The following is a 13,907-nucleotide window of genomic DNA, read 5'->3' on the forward strand; positions in this document are numbered from 1 at the left end:
CACCACAAAGTCAGATTCTAGAGGGGAAGTCAACAGCTGGAGAAAGGAATGGCATGAGTTGAGCTTCCCATTTTTGTGGCTCATAATCTGAGAGCAGTAAAGGCTGAACTCCCACAGAAAATTCAGTCTTTTTGGCCTGAAGAACTAGAGAACAGTTTGGGGTAACAATAGCTGCTAGAAAAACGAGGGAGAGAAAGGAGAGCACTAGGGAGTGAGAGTCCCAACTTCTATATATAAACACTGCCCAAATCTCTGGCAGATTCCAGAACAACACACACAAGGCAGACTCCAAGCGGCCCAATTAAGGATAAAAGAAACAGAGTGAGATTTAAGATGCCACCCAAGAGACAGACTTTGTAGCTTGAGAATAACCAAATTAACTGCCTACTAGAACAAAATAAGTCAACACTCTTTGGAGAAATGTAACAGAATCCAGAGTCTTCACAAAATAACATTCATAAATGTCCAGGATACAATCCAGAACTCTCAACATACCAAAAAACAAACCAAGTCAAACTAAAAAACCAAAACCAAAACCAAACAACAAAACCCAGGAATATTGTGTTTAATTCTCAAAAAGAACAATCCTGAGATGACCCAGATGTTGGTGTATTAGCAAAGATTTAAAAACAGTTATTGTAACTATGCTCAATGACATGATGGAAAATGTTCTCAAAATGAAAAATGACAGGAAATCTCAGCAAAGAAAAAATGAAAGAAGCAAAAGTAAATTGTAGAACTGAAAAGTATAATACATAAAATTTAAAAATTCACCAAATGGACATAACTGTAGAACGGAGGTGAGAAAGGAAAAAGTGAGTGAATATGAAAATGCATCAAATTATCCAATCTTAAAAAGGCAGAAAAAATAGTTGGAAAAAAACAATGAATCTGTGGGTCTACATCAAAATGTGTAAGACATGTATAACTGGAATCCTATATGGAGAGCAAAGAATGGGGAAACAAAATCTGGAGAAATAATGGCTAAAAATGTTCAAAATATGGCAAAAGACAAAAAAACTTCAGATTAAAGAACCTCAGAAAACTCCAAGCAGAATGAAAACAAAGAAAATTACATATAGATTCATTATGGTCCAATGTCTGAAAACCAAAAATAGAAAAAATTTTGAAAACAGAGAAAAACAAATTACATACAAGAGAACAATATATAAATGTCTGCTGATTTAATCTGAAGATAGTGGAATAACATTCTTAAAGGGTGAAAAGAAAAACCTGCCAATTCAGAATACACACAACAAAAATATCCTTCAAGAATGAAGGTAAAATAAAGACACTTTCAGATGGGCACAAGAAACGCTAAAGACAATTCTTCAAGCTGAAGAAAAATGATGCCAGATAAAAATTCTGATCTTAAAAAATGAGCAACATCAAAAATGGTAAATATCTGAGCAAACACAAAGAATTATTTTATTCCCTTCCTTAAAAATACATGACTTTTTAAAGGAAAAGTTGTAAGACTTGTGGAGTTTCTAAAATATGTAGATGTATTACTTCATAGAAGGGAAAGGGAGTAAGTAACATTTCAAGCTTTGCACTTTTTTTTTTTTTTTTTGAGATGGAGTTTTGCTCTTGTTGCCCAGGCTGGAGTGCAATGGCACGATCTCGGCTCACTGCAACCTCTGCCTCCTGGGTTCAATCAATTATCCTGCCTCAGTCTCCTGAGTAGTTCGGATTACAGGTGCCACCACCACGCCCAGCTAATTTATGTATTTTTAGTAGAGATGGGGTTTCACTATATTGGCCAGGCTGGTCCTGAACTCCTGACCTCAGATGATCTGCCTGCCTCAGCCTCTCAAAGTTCTGGGATTACAAGCGTGAGCCACCATGCACGGCCAAGTTTTCTACATTTTAAGTGAAGTGATAAATACTAACTCTAAGAAGACTAAGAGATGTATATAATCCTTAGAGCAATCACTAAAAAAAAAAAAAAAAAAAAGCAAAGTAGTAACCAAAAAATTAATAGATTAAAATGAAATTCTAAAAACTACTCAATCCAACAGAAGGTAGGAAAGGAGGTACAGAGGAACAAACAAGCAAATAAAACAGAAAAGCAAATAATAAAACAATAAACTATAAATCTAACCATATCAACAACCGCATTAAATGTTAAAGGACTAAATATTCCAATTAAAGGCATAAATTGTTAGAATGGATAAAAAAGCAAGACCTGCCAGGCACAGTGGCTCATGCCTGTAATCCCAGCACTTTGGGAGGCCAAGGCTGGTGGGTCACCTCAGGAGGTGTGCGAGACCATGCTGGCCAACATGGTGAAACCCTGCCTCTACTAAAAATACAAAAATTAGCCGGTTATGATGGCATATGCTTGTAATCTCAGCTACTTGGGAGGCTAAGGCAGAAGAACTGCTTGAATCTGAGAGGCAGAGGTTGCGGTGAGCTAGGATCGGGCCACTGCACTCCAGCCTGGGTGACAGAGCGAGACTCTTTGTCTCAAGATTAAAAAAAAAAAAAAAAAGGCGAGACCCAACTATATGCTATCTATCAGAAACATGCTGATAAATGGATGAAACAGCAGCTTACCACATAAACAGTTAAGCATAAGGAAGCTGAAGTGGCTATATTAATATCAGACAAAGTAGACTTCAAGACAAAATATTATCAGAGATAAAGACAGACATTTCATAATGGTAAAAGGATCAATTCATAAAAAAGACATAAATATATATGCACCTTATAAGAGAGCTTCAAAACTGACAAACTTACAGGGAGGAATGGCCAGTCCCACATGGTTGAAGATTTTAACACTGCCACTCAGCAAATGTTAGAAATGGAAAGAGAAAAAAAAAAAAGAACGGAACCACATTAGCAACCACCTTGACCTAGTTGTTATGTGTAGAATACTACTGGCAACAAATGAAAAACATAAAGAAACTATGACATAATAAATGTGTATTGTTTAAACGCCACTAAATTTGTAGTGATTCTGGCTGTGTGTGGTGGCTCCTGCTTGTAACCCCAGCACTTTAGGAGGCTGAATGAGGAGGATCACCTGAGCCCAGAAGTTTGAGACCAGCCTGGACGACATGGCCAGAAATCAAGCAAGAGTAACAGACAACAAGAGAAAAACCAGCTAAGTCAAAAACTGGTTCTTTGAGTCAATAAAATCATTAACCCTCTGGTAGACTGGTAAATGCATCCCCAAAAGATATCTATGTCCTAGTCCCTGGAACCTGTGAATTTTACCTTATATGGCAAAAGCAGGCAGAGGGTCTTTACAGAGGTGATTAAGTTTTTCCTAGGGAAAAAAAAAAATTCTAGTAACACTTGATCCCCAATCCTACATAGCAACTGGCCACAGAGAAAAAAAAAATCACCTAAGCTGAGCAGGTGTTTTGTAGTTTTCCACAGGTCCCACCATTTCCTGTTATCTTTCACCCAGCCTGTTTCACTCATTGGCATTACTTATCTGGTCTGTGTAAGCATTTGCGTCCGTCATCCCTGAACTAAATAAATGAATACATGCTTATTGCTTAATAATGCAAAAAGGTAAAAGCCACAAAAGATAAAAGAGTATCTTCCCTACCACATAAACTTTTGTCCCACAAAATAAAAAACATTTTACATATAAAAAATGCTTCTCAACAGAGAATGCACTTGAGAATTTACCAGGATTCATTAAGGGGGCCCTCGTTCTTTATATAGACCAGTGCTGTCCAACAGAAATTTCTGTGATGCTGGCAATGTTCTATATTTGCAATGTCCAATATGATAGTCATTAGTCATATGTGGCTATTGAGCACATAAAATGTGGCCAGTGTAACTGACCAACTGGATTTTAAAGTGGTTTTTTTTTTGTTGTTTTTTTTTTTTGAGATGGAGTCTCACTCTGTCACCTAGGCTGGTGTGCAGTGGAGCGATCTTGGCTCACCACAACCTCCGCCTCCCAGGTTCAAGTAATTCTCCTGCCTCAGCCTCCCAAGTAGCTGGGATTACAGGCACACACCACCACACCCAACTAATTTTTCTGTATTTTTAGTAGAGACGGGGTTTCACCATGTTGGCCAGGCTGGTCTCAAACTCCTGACCTCAAGTGATCTGTCTGCCTTGGCCTTCCAAAGTGCTGGGACTATAGGTGTGAACTACTGCGCCTGGCCAAATTTAAAGTTCTTTGTTAGGAATATCATTTCTATTATTCCTCTCCTTCTTCTCTGAACTTCCCTTCTCAATCTTCTTCACCACTTTCATCTCTTCAGCCAGCTCCTGAAATAATGGTATTTCCCAGAATTCTATTATTTTCTCCATCCCTGGATGATTTTACCCTATACCATGGATTCAGCTATAACCTAGATAATCACTACTAATCTGTCTTCTCTAGCTCTGGACTTATAATCATAAATGTCTATTTCTCCAAATACCTATGCTTATTAGCCACAGACATGACTAAAAATAAACTCTTCCTCTTTATAAGCCTGCTTCTTTTCTTACAGTCCTTATTTCATAATTGTATTACTAACCACTCATTTTTTAAGCTACAAACCTGGGTTATCACTCTTGACTCTAACCTCTTACCTTTTCCCAAGAAACGTCCACTCTTATACCTATGATTTGCTTTAACATACTCTAGAAGAGAGTGTGTGGGAAAGGGAGGAACCAAGAATGACAAAATATTGAAATCAGATGAAGCTGTGTGATGGGTACATGAAGGTCACTATACTAATCTATCTACATTTGTCTACAGTTTTCTATAATAAAAATTTGAAAAATAAGCTCAAGAGACCCCTCCATCCTTTCTCTCTTATTACCTTAATTCACTCATTAGGGTTTATATGAATTACTGATACTGAGCAAACCTCTTCTAACTGTTCTTCCTGCCATCAGTCCCCTTTTCATTTTCTTTTCTGAGACAAGGTCTCACTCTGTTGTCCAGGCTGGAGTGCAGTGGTGTGATCGTAGCTCATTGCAACCTGAAACTTTCGGCTCAAGCAATCCTCCTACCTCAGCCTCCAGAGTATGTGGGACAACAGGTGTGTACTACCACACCTGGCTAATTTCATTTTATATATTCTGCAGAGACAAGGTCTTGTTATTTTGTGCAGGCTAGTCTTGAACTCCTGGCCTCAAGCAATCCTCCTGCTTTAGCAGTGTTGGGATTCCAGGTGTGAACCATCAGTCCCCTTTGTAATCCCATTTCTACACTCAACTTCCCTATTATGTTACTTAATTACCCTGCCATTCTTAAAGCCACCCCCCACCCCCACCCCCCACCCCAGCTCTGTCCAAAACACGTGGAACAAAGTCCAAACTCTAGCAGGGTACTCAAGCCCCTTCAAAATATTGCTATAATTACTCTTCCAGTTGTTACTGTCTATACTCCATCCACACTGACTGATCTATGCACTGGTCCCCCAAATTTCCTTATTTAATCTTCATCTGGGCCAATTCATCTCTGAGAAGCTTTTCCCCGCTCTCCTAGGCAGTTAGTCACTTCCTATAGCACACTTTTTGTACTATTTAGTACTCATCAAGTTGCGCATAATTTCAATAAAGGCTTGTATAAATGAATCCCAATTTTAACGCTACCGCCATTAAATGTTTTAAAATAATTTCCAGAAAAATGGAAACTGCCAGAACAAAGAATTAAAATAATTTCCAGAAAAATGGAAACTGCCAGAACAAAGAATCTAGAGACAACACCTAGAGTATCTTTTAAAGAAACACTGGCAGGGTAAAAAGTAGTATCATGGTTTAGAGCAGATACAGACAACCTATGGTACATGAAGGCCAATTAAGAAAAAAGAGCCCGGGCGCGGTGGCTCATGCCTGTAATCCCTGCACTTTGGGACTTTGGGAGGCTGAGGTGGGTGGATCACTTGAGGTCAGGAGTTCAAGACCAGCCTGGCCAACATAGTGAAACCCTGTCTCTACTAAAAATATAAAAATTAGCCGGGCGTGGTGGCAGGTGCCTGTAACCCCAACTACTATTGGGGCTGAGGCAGGAGAATTGCTTGAACCCAGGAGGCAGAGCTTGTGGTGAGCTGACTGCATCACCACACTCTAGTCTGGGCGACCGAGTGAGACTCCATCTCAAAAAAAAAAAAAAAAAGGAGGCTGGGCACTGTGGCTCACACCTGTAATCCCAGCACTTTGCGAAGTGGAGGCAGGAGGATCAGTTGAATCCCGGAGTTCAAGCCAGCCTGGGCAAACACCAAGATGTCATCTCTACTAAAAATAAAAATAAAAAGTTATCTGAGCATGGTGGTATACACCTGTACTCCCAGCTACTTGAGAAGCTGAGGCAGGAGAATTTCTTGAGCGCAAGAGTTTGAGGCTACAGTGAGCTACGATCACACCACTGCACTCCAGCCTGGGCCACAGAGTGAGACCCTGTCTCAAAAAATAAATAGCTGGATGCAGTGACTCACGCCTATAATCCCAGTACTTCAGGAGGCCAAGGCAGGTGGATCACTTGAGGTCAGGAGTTTCAGACCAGCCTGGCCAACATGGTGAAACTCTTGTCTCTACTAAAAATACAAAAATTAGCCAGGCATGGTGGTGCATGCCTGTAATCCCAGCTACTTGGGAGACTGAGGCAGGATAATTGAGTTAACTAGGGAGTTGGAAGTTACAGTGATCCAAGATCGCGCCACTGCACTCCAGCCTGGGCAACAGAGTGAAACTCTGTCTCCAAAATAATAATAATAATAATAATAATAATAATAATAATAAAGAAATAAAGATAAAAATAATAGCTTATGGGCAGCATTTTAAAAGGATATTTTTTAAAGTCAGGATTCAAATGTTGGCAACAGTACTTAAACACTATTTACATCACCAAATATTTTGGTTTGGGCTAAAATTTTGGAAACTTACAAAACTCCAAAACTGAGTAAAGTATTCTTGAATGTCCAAGATTATGCAAGAAAATAATAAATGATAGTCTATTTTCCTTTTTTTTTTTCTTTTTCTTTTTTTGAGATGGAGTTGTTTTTTTGTTGCTCAGGCTGGAGTGCAGTGGTGCGACCTCAGCTCACTACAACCTCCGCCTCCTGGGCTCAAGCAATTCCCCTGTCTCAGCCTCCCTAGTAGCTGGGTCTACAGGCGCCTGCCACCACACCCAGCTAATTTTTGTATTTTTAGTAGAGACAGGGTTTCACCATGTTGGCCAGGCTGGTCTCGAACTCCTGACCTCAGGAGATCCACCCGCCTCGGCCTCCCAAAGTGCTGGGATTACAGGTGTGAGCCACCATGCCCAGCCCCATTTTCCACTTTTTAAATGGGAAAAATTATAATGCATTACACTCGACTCCAAGCCCCCAATTTTCTAAATCTTAAATACATAGTAAAATACTTAAGTATTAGATTGAATCACACAAAACTGCCATTTTTACAGGTTAAAAAAAAGTCAAAACTTTTTTTTTGTAGTTCTACAAAACAACCATGCAGTTTCACGGTTCAACCCAACAACAAACCATTAGGTAAAGAAGTAAATTGCTTCCTTGCTCAAACAAAATGGTATAAACAGTTATTCTGTATGTAGAAATGTTACTTCCACATTAATATCTTATTTGCTTTGTTTCCTTCCCTACAATTTTCTCCAACACTTCCCCAATTTTTCTGAGATTCATTTGTATACTAGAAAAATACAGTGGCTAAACATAAAAGGCAAAATGTTCAGGACAAGCACACAATGCAAGACGATGGCTCATAGTGTGCACAGCTCAGGCTGTGAGAACAGCAGAGATATATATTTCCTTTATGTCACTCATCAGGCTTTGCAAAGCATTTACAGGTGATTCTGAGGTCCTACCAATTATTAGAAATGTAACTTAAGACTTTTCCCACCCATAATTTTGTTTAGAATGCTGTAGAGTTTCAGGATGTAAATATGATTTTCTTCCATATAAACATAGGCTTGAAAAACAAAAGTGAATTGAGAGATACACATTCTATGAGTTTAGTTATTAAAAAACAAGGGATGTTCTACTGGGGCAAGGAAAGTATATTCACCTTCAATTTCAATGCTGTGTGGCAAAAAAAAAACTTTTGTTATTAAGATTGTTTTGAAGCTGCTAATTTGCTTTTCCCTAAACTTTTAGGCTACGTAATTGAGATGTGTGGTTCACTATAAAGTGCCTCTTAACCTTTTACTCTTTAGAACAGTGATTCCTCAAGGGGGTGGGGTCATTAGAAATCTTGGCACTGGGGGAGGGGGAATATAAGGTTTGAAAATACAGCAGTATTTGATCCTATCACCTTTTTCGTGTAGTTATGTACATATTTATGTATATATGCACATGTATGTATGTATGTGTATGCATGCACACACATGCATTGAATTTCAAATCAGATTCAAGGAGGGCATGAGAAGCCTGGGTTGAGAAATATTGCTTTGAAATAAGAACATTTTTTCAACTGCAAAAGAGGCAAATGGTAAGTACTTCTCAGTCATTTGTGAAATTTCTGACTCCATTTACATCAGCCATTTGTTTCTTCTTGACAGCATCCCCTACAGAAAACACTAATTGAAGGTGGGGCATGGTGGTTCACACTTCTAATCCCAGAACTTTGGGAGGCCGAGGTGGGCGGATCACGAGGTCAGGAGTTCAAGACCAACCTGGCCAACATGGTGAAACCCTGCCTCTACTAAAAATAAAAAATCAGCCTGGCATGGTGGCAGGCGCCTGTAATCCCAGCTATTCAGGAGACTGAGGCAGAAGAATCATTTGAACCCAGAAGGCGGAGGCTGCAGTGAGCTGAGATCACGCCACTGCACTCTAACCTGGGCGACAGAGCGAGACTATCTCAAAAACAAACAAAAAAACCCAGAAAACACTAATTGAGTGCTTACTTTATATATATACGATGCAATATTTTAAGACTTTACATTTATTGACTAATTAAATCCTTAAAGCCCTATAAGGTTGGTGGTTTTTATCTTTACAGATAAAAAGTTCTTAGCGCTGGTATGCAGCAAGGACTTCAACTCAGGAATTCTGGCTTCAATACACAATGACACTTCTATATTTTATTTTCAGTATGTCTCCACCAGTCTATTTCTTTCTAGTTCCCTAATAGCATGCTCCCTTCTTTGTAGCAACCAGGCAATGCTCACATACACCTCACATACACCTGGCAAGCAAATCCAAATGACTACTCCTCTTCTTTGCCAGACCTATCCAGCAAAGGATCAGCAAACAGAAGAGAAGGGCCTAAAAGTAGCCAGGCTGAATTTGGCCAACTAGGGCCTCAGTCCCATTCCCCCACAACCCACCTCCTCCCTCTAGAAACTTGGGCAATTCCCAAAAGTAATTACAAAGCTAGGTGTTCTACAATTTTTAACATATGAATACATGCACACACATACAACTTGCATATGTACATTAAGAGAAATATTTCAGGCTGGGAGCAGTGGCTCATGCCTGTAACCTCAGCACTTTGGGAGGCCGAGGTGGGAGGATCACCTGAAGTCAGGAGTTCAAGACCAGCCAGACCAACATGGTGAAACCCCATCTCTACTAAAACTGCAAAATTAGTCAGGCATGGTGGCGTATGTCTGTAATCCCAGCTACGTGGGAGGCTGAGGCAGGAGAACCCCTTGAACCCGGGAGGCAGAGGATGCAGTGAGCTGAGATCGTGCCATTGTACTCCAGCCTGGGCAATAAGAGTGCAACTCCGTCTTAAAAAAAAAAAAAAGAAAAAGAAAAAGTCTTTCTCTCCACTCCCTGGGAGCAAACACTGTCAATAATGTTATTAATAATTATAAATTATGTTTATAATTATGATTGGCATTATAACCTTTTTTTTTTTAGACGGAGTCTGGCTCTGTCACCTAGCCAGGAGGTGCAGTGGCATGGTCTTGGCTCAATGCAACCTCCACCTCCTAGGTTCAAGCGATTCTTGTGCCTCAGCTGCCTGAGGAGCTAGGACTACAGGCATGCCAGCATGCGCAGCTAATTTTTTTTTTTTTGAGGCGGAGTCTCACGCTCTCACCCAGATTGGAGTGCAATGGCATGATGCTGGCTCACTGCAACCTCTGCCTCCCGGGTTTAAGCAATTCTCCCGCATCAGCCTCCCGAGTAGCTGGGATTATAGGCACCTGCCATCATGCCCCGCTAATTTTTGTATTTTTAGTAGAGACAGGTTTTCACCACATTGGCCAGGCTGTTCTCAAACTCCTGACCTCAGGTGATCCGCCCACCTCAGCCTCCCAAAGTGTTAGGATTACAGGCATGAGCCACCGTGCCCGGCGCTAATTTTTTGTATTTTTAGTAGAGATAAGAGTTTCACCATGTTGGTCAGGCTGGTCTTCAACTCCTAACCTCAGGTAATCTGCCCACCTCGGTCTCCCAAAGTGCTGGGATTACAGGCATGAGGCACCACACCTGGCCAAGCATTATAACTTTAAATGTATACCTCTATTTTTTGATATATGAACTTCAGACAACTTTTTTTTTTTTTTTTTTTTTGAGACGGAGTCTCGCTCTGTTGCCCAGGCTGGAGTACAGTGGCCGGATCTCAGCTCACTGCAAGCTCTGCCTCCCGGGTTCCCACCATTCTCCTGCCTCAGCCTCCCGAGTAGCTGGGACTACAGGCGCCCGCCACCTCGCCCGGCTAGTTTTTTTTTTGTATTTTTTAGTAGAGACGGGGTTTCACCGTGTTAGCCAGGATGGTCTCGATCTCCTGACCTTGTGATCCGCCCGTCTCGGCCTCCCCAAGTGCTGGGATTACAGGCTTGAGTCACCACACCCGGCCGACAACATTTATCTTTTGAGTCCCAAGTATGGAAGGAGCATACTTACCTTTCATTAATCTCCCCTCACCATCATCCCATTTAAAAAATATTATTTTCCTACTGTCAATGTTAACAACTTGTAGTCTGTAATCCTTCCATGCTTTGTCTTTGGAGGATTCTAAAGTTTATAAACAGACAGTGTTGAAGAATATTACTATTATGTATATATTTTACTGGAGAACTAAGCATGGAGGGACCCATAAAAAGGGAAATATTCCATACAGAGGTACCAATCTAATAGACCGAAAAACAAAGTGGGCCAAAGAATCAAAGAAGCATCTAACATTCACTGAGCATTTACTATGCGGCAGGCACACGTTAAGCACTCTACATACATTGCCTTAGTTAATCCTCAAAACCACCATTTAAGGAAGAATGATTATGAGCCCAACTTTGGAAAGAGAAACTAAGGCTAAGGTTACATGCCTGGCAAGTGCCCATATCAGCTAGTATGGAGCAGGGCAGAGATTTGACTCCAGGCATGACTCCAGGGCCTGAACTCTTCACCACTAAACTGCTTGCTCATACTATTCTTTCACTTTCTTTTTCCTAACAATGTCTAATTAATGTCCTGAATAGCAGAGGGAGTGTGTTATTCACAGAGATTAAAATCATTCTGTCTAGGCCGGTGCTAGACCGGGTGCTCATGCCTGTAATCCCAGCGCTTTGGGAGGCTGAAGTGGGTAGATCACCTGAGGTCGGGAGTTCGAGATCAACATGGAGAAAGCCTTGTCTCTACTAAAAATACGAAATTAGCCAGGCATGGTGGCTCATGCCTGTAATCCCAGTACTTAGGAGGTTGAGGCAGGAGAAATGCTTGAACCCGGGGGGCGGGGGTTGCGGTAAGCCGAGATTCCGCCATTGCACTCCAGCCTAGGCAACAAGAGGGAAGTTTCGTCTCAAAGGCTCAAAAAAAAAAAAAAAAAAAAAATTCTGTCTAGATAATGAACTTGTTTTCAGATAGATGTTCTCTTCCAAATCTTTTAAAACTATCACAATGACACTGTGTTCAGCCCTTCTACTCACCAAATCTGGGAAGCATTAACGATTATGTTTTATGGCTGGATTTCACAATACAGTATACAGAAACAAAGTATAGGTCTCGGAGTGACTTTTCCTGTTCACACATTAAAAATCACGAATAGAACACTGAAAGCAGTAGTCTGATATATGAAAATTATTTAAAACTCAGGAATTTAACACAATAAATGAAAATTCGTTGAGGATAGTTATCTCTTTGTTCTATCCTTAATCATGTTTTTCAATTGGGGATAAATTAAAAGGGCTATTGAATTATCCAACATCATGATGTTTCTTGCTACATTATATACACTATGCAGTAATACACTGAGCAGTTTCATTCCCAGTTATCTTTATTTCTAAAATTTACAGATGAAGAGAACCTCATTTACAGACCAATTCTCTCCTTATGATTCCAAGCACAGACGATTATATTACTGTGCAAGGCACGGAGCCACTGAACTCATTCAAAAATAAAACTATCACGGACCAGATGTAAATCAAGCTCTCCTGACACTAAATTCTCTATGGCAGGAGGTCAAGGGTCTGGCTTATAATCATAACCTAAACCTTGACACCATTTCAACGCAACAAAATACATTCCTATTCCGAGTAACTGATAGTTTCTTTCCACTACAGGTGTTCTTCAGTAAACTAGTACACAGAACCTCATCTACAACTCAGAATCGGCATTTAAATTACTGGAGCATTCAAATAGATGTGGGTAAAAAGGGGATGCCAATTTCAAGAGCAGCTCTAGAACTGAGAGTCACTCATTCTATCAGTTTCCCAAAGATGTCTTGAACTCTGTAGATACTTATAAATTGGCACTTCTAATTTTTGTTATCCGTGTAACGTATCTGACACTCTAAGCTGCGAGCTTCAGTATGGAAGAGGGGTAACATTCATCTTTGTATCTCCTAGGACTAGCAGTGTCTGGTACACAGCAGGCTCCGAATGCCTGTGTGGAATTAACCACAGGAAGTCCACGCTGCAAACAAAGGAAAACGGAGAGGAGGCATATTAGTTGAGACGTTAACGAATCAATTACCCTTTAGAAACAGGCCTTGTGCCTCGCCAGCAATAAGTGAAGGGGCCTCAGGAAGCCGGAGTCAGGCATTACAGCCCTACCTTCCTTGACTCTCCATTGGGTCTAGACAGTGTGGCCGCTAGCCCTGCAGAGAGCCAGGCCTTCAGGCCCCCGATCCCTGCGTCCAGACGGGGGTGCAAACACCACAGAGCTCAATCCAGCCTCAGCCGTTCTCCCTTCCCAGCTCCGGCCCAGCTTCGGCCCCAGACTAAACTCGGGCCGCGTCTGCTCGCTCCAGGCCGTACCATGACAGGGCAATTCAGGTGGACCACAGGCGAACCTGGTTCACTCACCTACTTGGTAGAGCCGACCCTCGGGTGAAAAAATAGTAATGTGGCGGTCAAAACCGGCGCTGGAACCACGGGACATGTTGGTAGAAGCACTACTTCAAACACAATCCCTGGGTCCCGTAGCTCCCGCACCTGGCGTACAAGCACCTCCCGGAAGTTGCAGCGACTGCTTCCGGGGTATCAGCCGCATTTCTTCCGCTCTTGCACGCCAAACTCATGGCTCTGGAGCCAGTTCAAGCGCTGAGTTCTGAGGCCCCGCCCCCCACGGGGGGTGGGGGGTGGATGGAGGGCGGGGTGACTTCCAAGGTGTGCGCTTGCGCCAAGCCGGCCTCTTGAGTGGATTGGAGGTGAAACTTGGGTCGTGGCGGTTTCAGGCTTTCATCTGGAGAATGAATTGACTATAGCAAGGACGAAAAGCCTTCCTGGGGGCCCAGAATAGTGATTTGCCTATCAATGTGACCTAAATAGTCCGTGTAATTAACAAGTCTCTTACATGTATTATGTGTCTGGTCAGACTGCTGGCTTGCCTTCTTCCTAACCTCTTTTACCCTCCACGTTGGTTCCTATTACGGGGGAAACAGGTTGCAGCTGCAGTAGCTGCAGCTGTTAAATTTAGGCACTGAAGGAAGCGGGTTCAAGTAGCCGCTGGAAAGAGCATTATTTTCTGACAACCAGGCAAGATCTTCCTTTGGCCAGCAGCCCCGACAATTTTTAGTCTTTTTTTTTTTTTTTTTGA

The 13,907-nt window shown here is 41.5% G+C and overlaps 1 protein-coding gene across 3 annotated transcripts in view; it reads right to left on the reverse strand.

Moving 5' to 3' along the window:
• PSMA6 (proteasome 20S subunit alpha 6) overlaps positions 1-13,410 on the reverse strand; it is a 28,153-nt gene extending 14,743 nt beyond the window's left edge. Inside the window, exon 1 of one of the 3 annotated variants that reach the window (XM_030931187.1) lies at positions 13,175-13,410. Coding sequence is in view for 2 of the 3 variants with exons in the window: in XM_010385545.2 (XP_010383847.1) it covers positions 13,175-13,250 (76 nt within the window). In the remaining variant the exon portion in view is untranslated. The remainder of the gene's footprint in view (positions 1-13,174) is intronic. The other 2 variants (XM_010385545.2, XM_030931186.1) reach the window with 2 other exon arrangements.
• Between the last annotated feature and the right edge of the window lie 497 nt (positions 13,411-13,907).

Source organism: Rhinopithecus roxellana, chromosome 5 (genome assembly GCF_007565055.1).
Source record: "Rhinopithecus roxellana isolate Shanxi Qingling chromosome 5, ASM756505v1, whole genome shotgun sequence".
Classification (NCBI taxonomy): Eukaryota; Metazoa; Chordata; class Mammalia; order Primates; family Cercopithecidae; genus Rhinopithecus; species Rhinopithecus roxellana.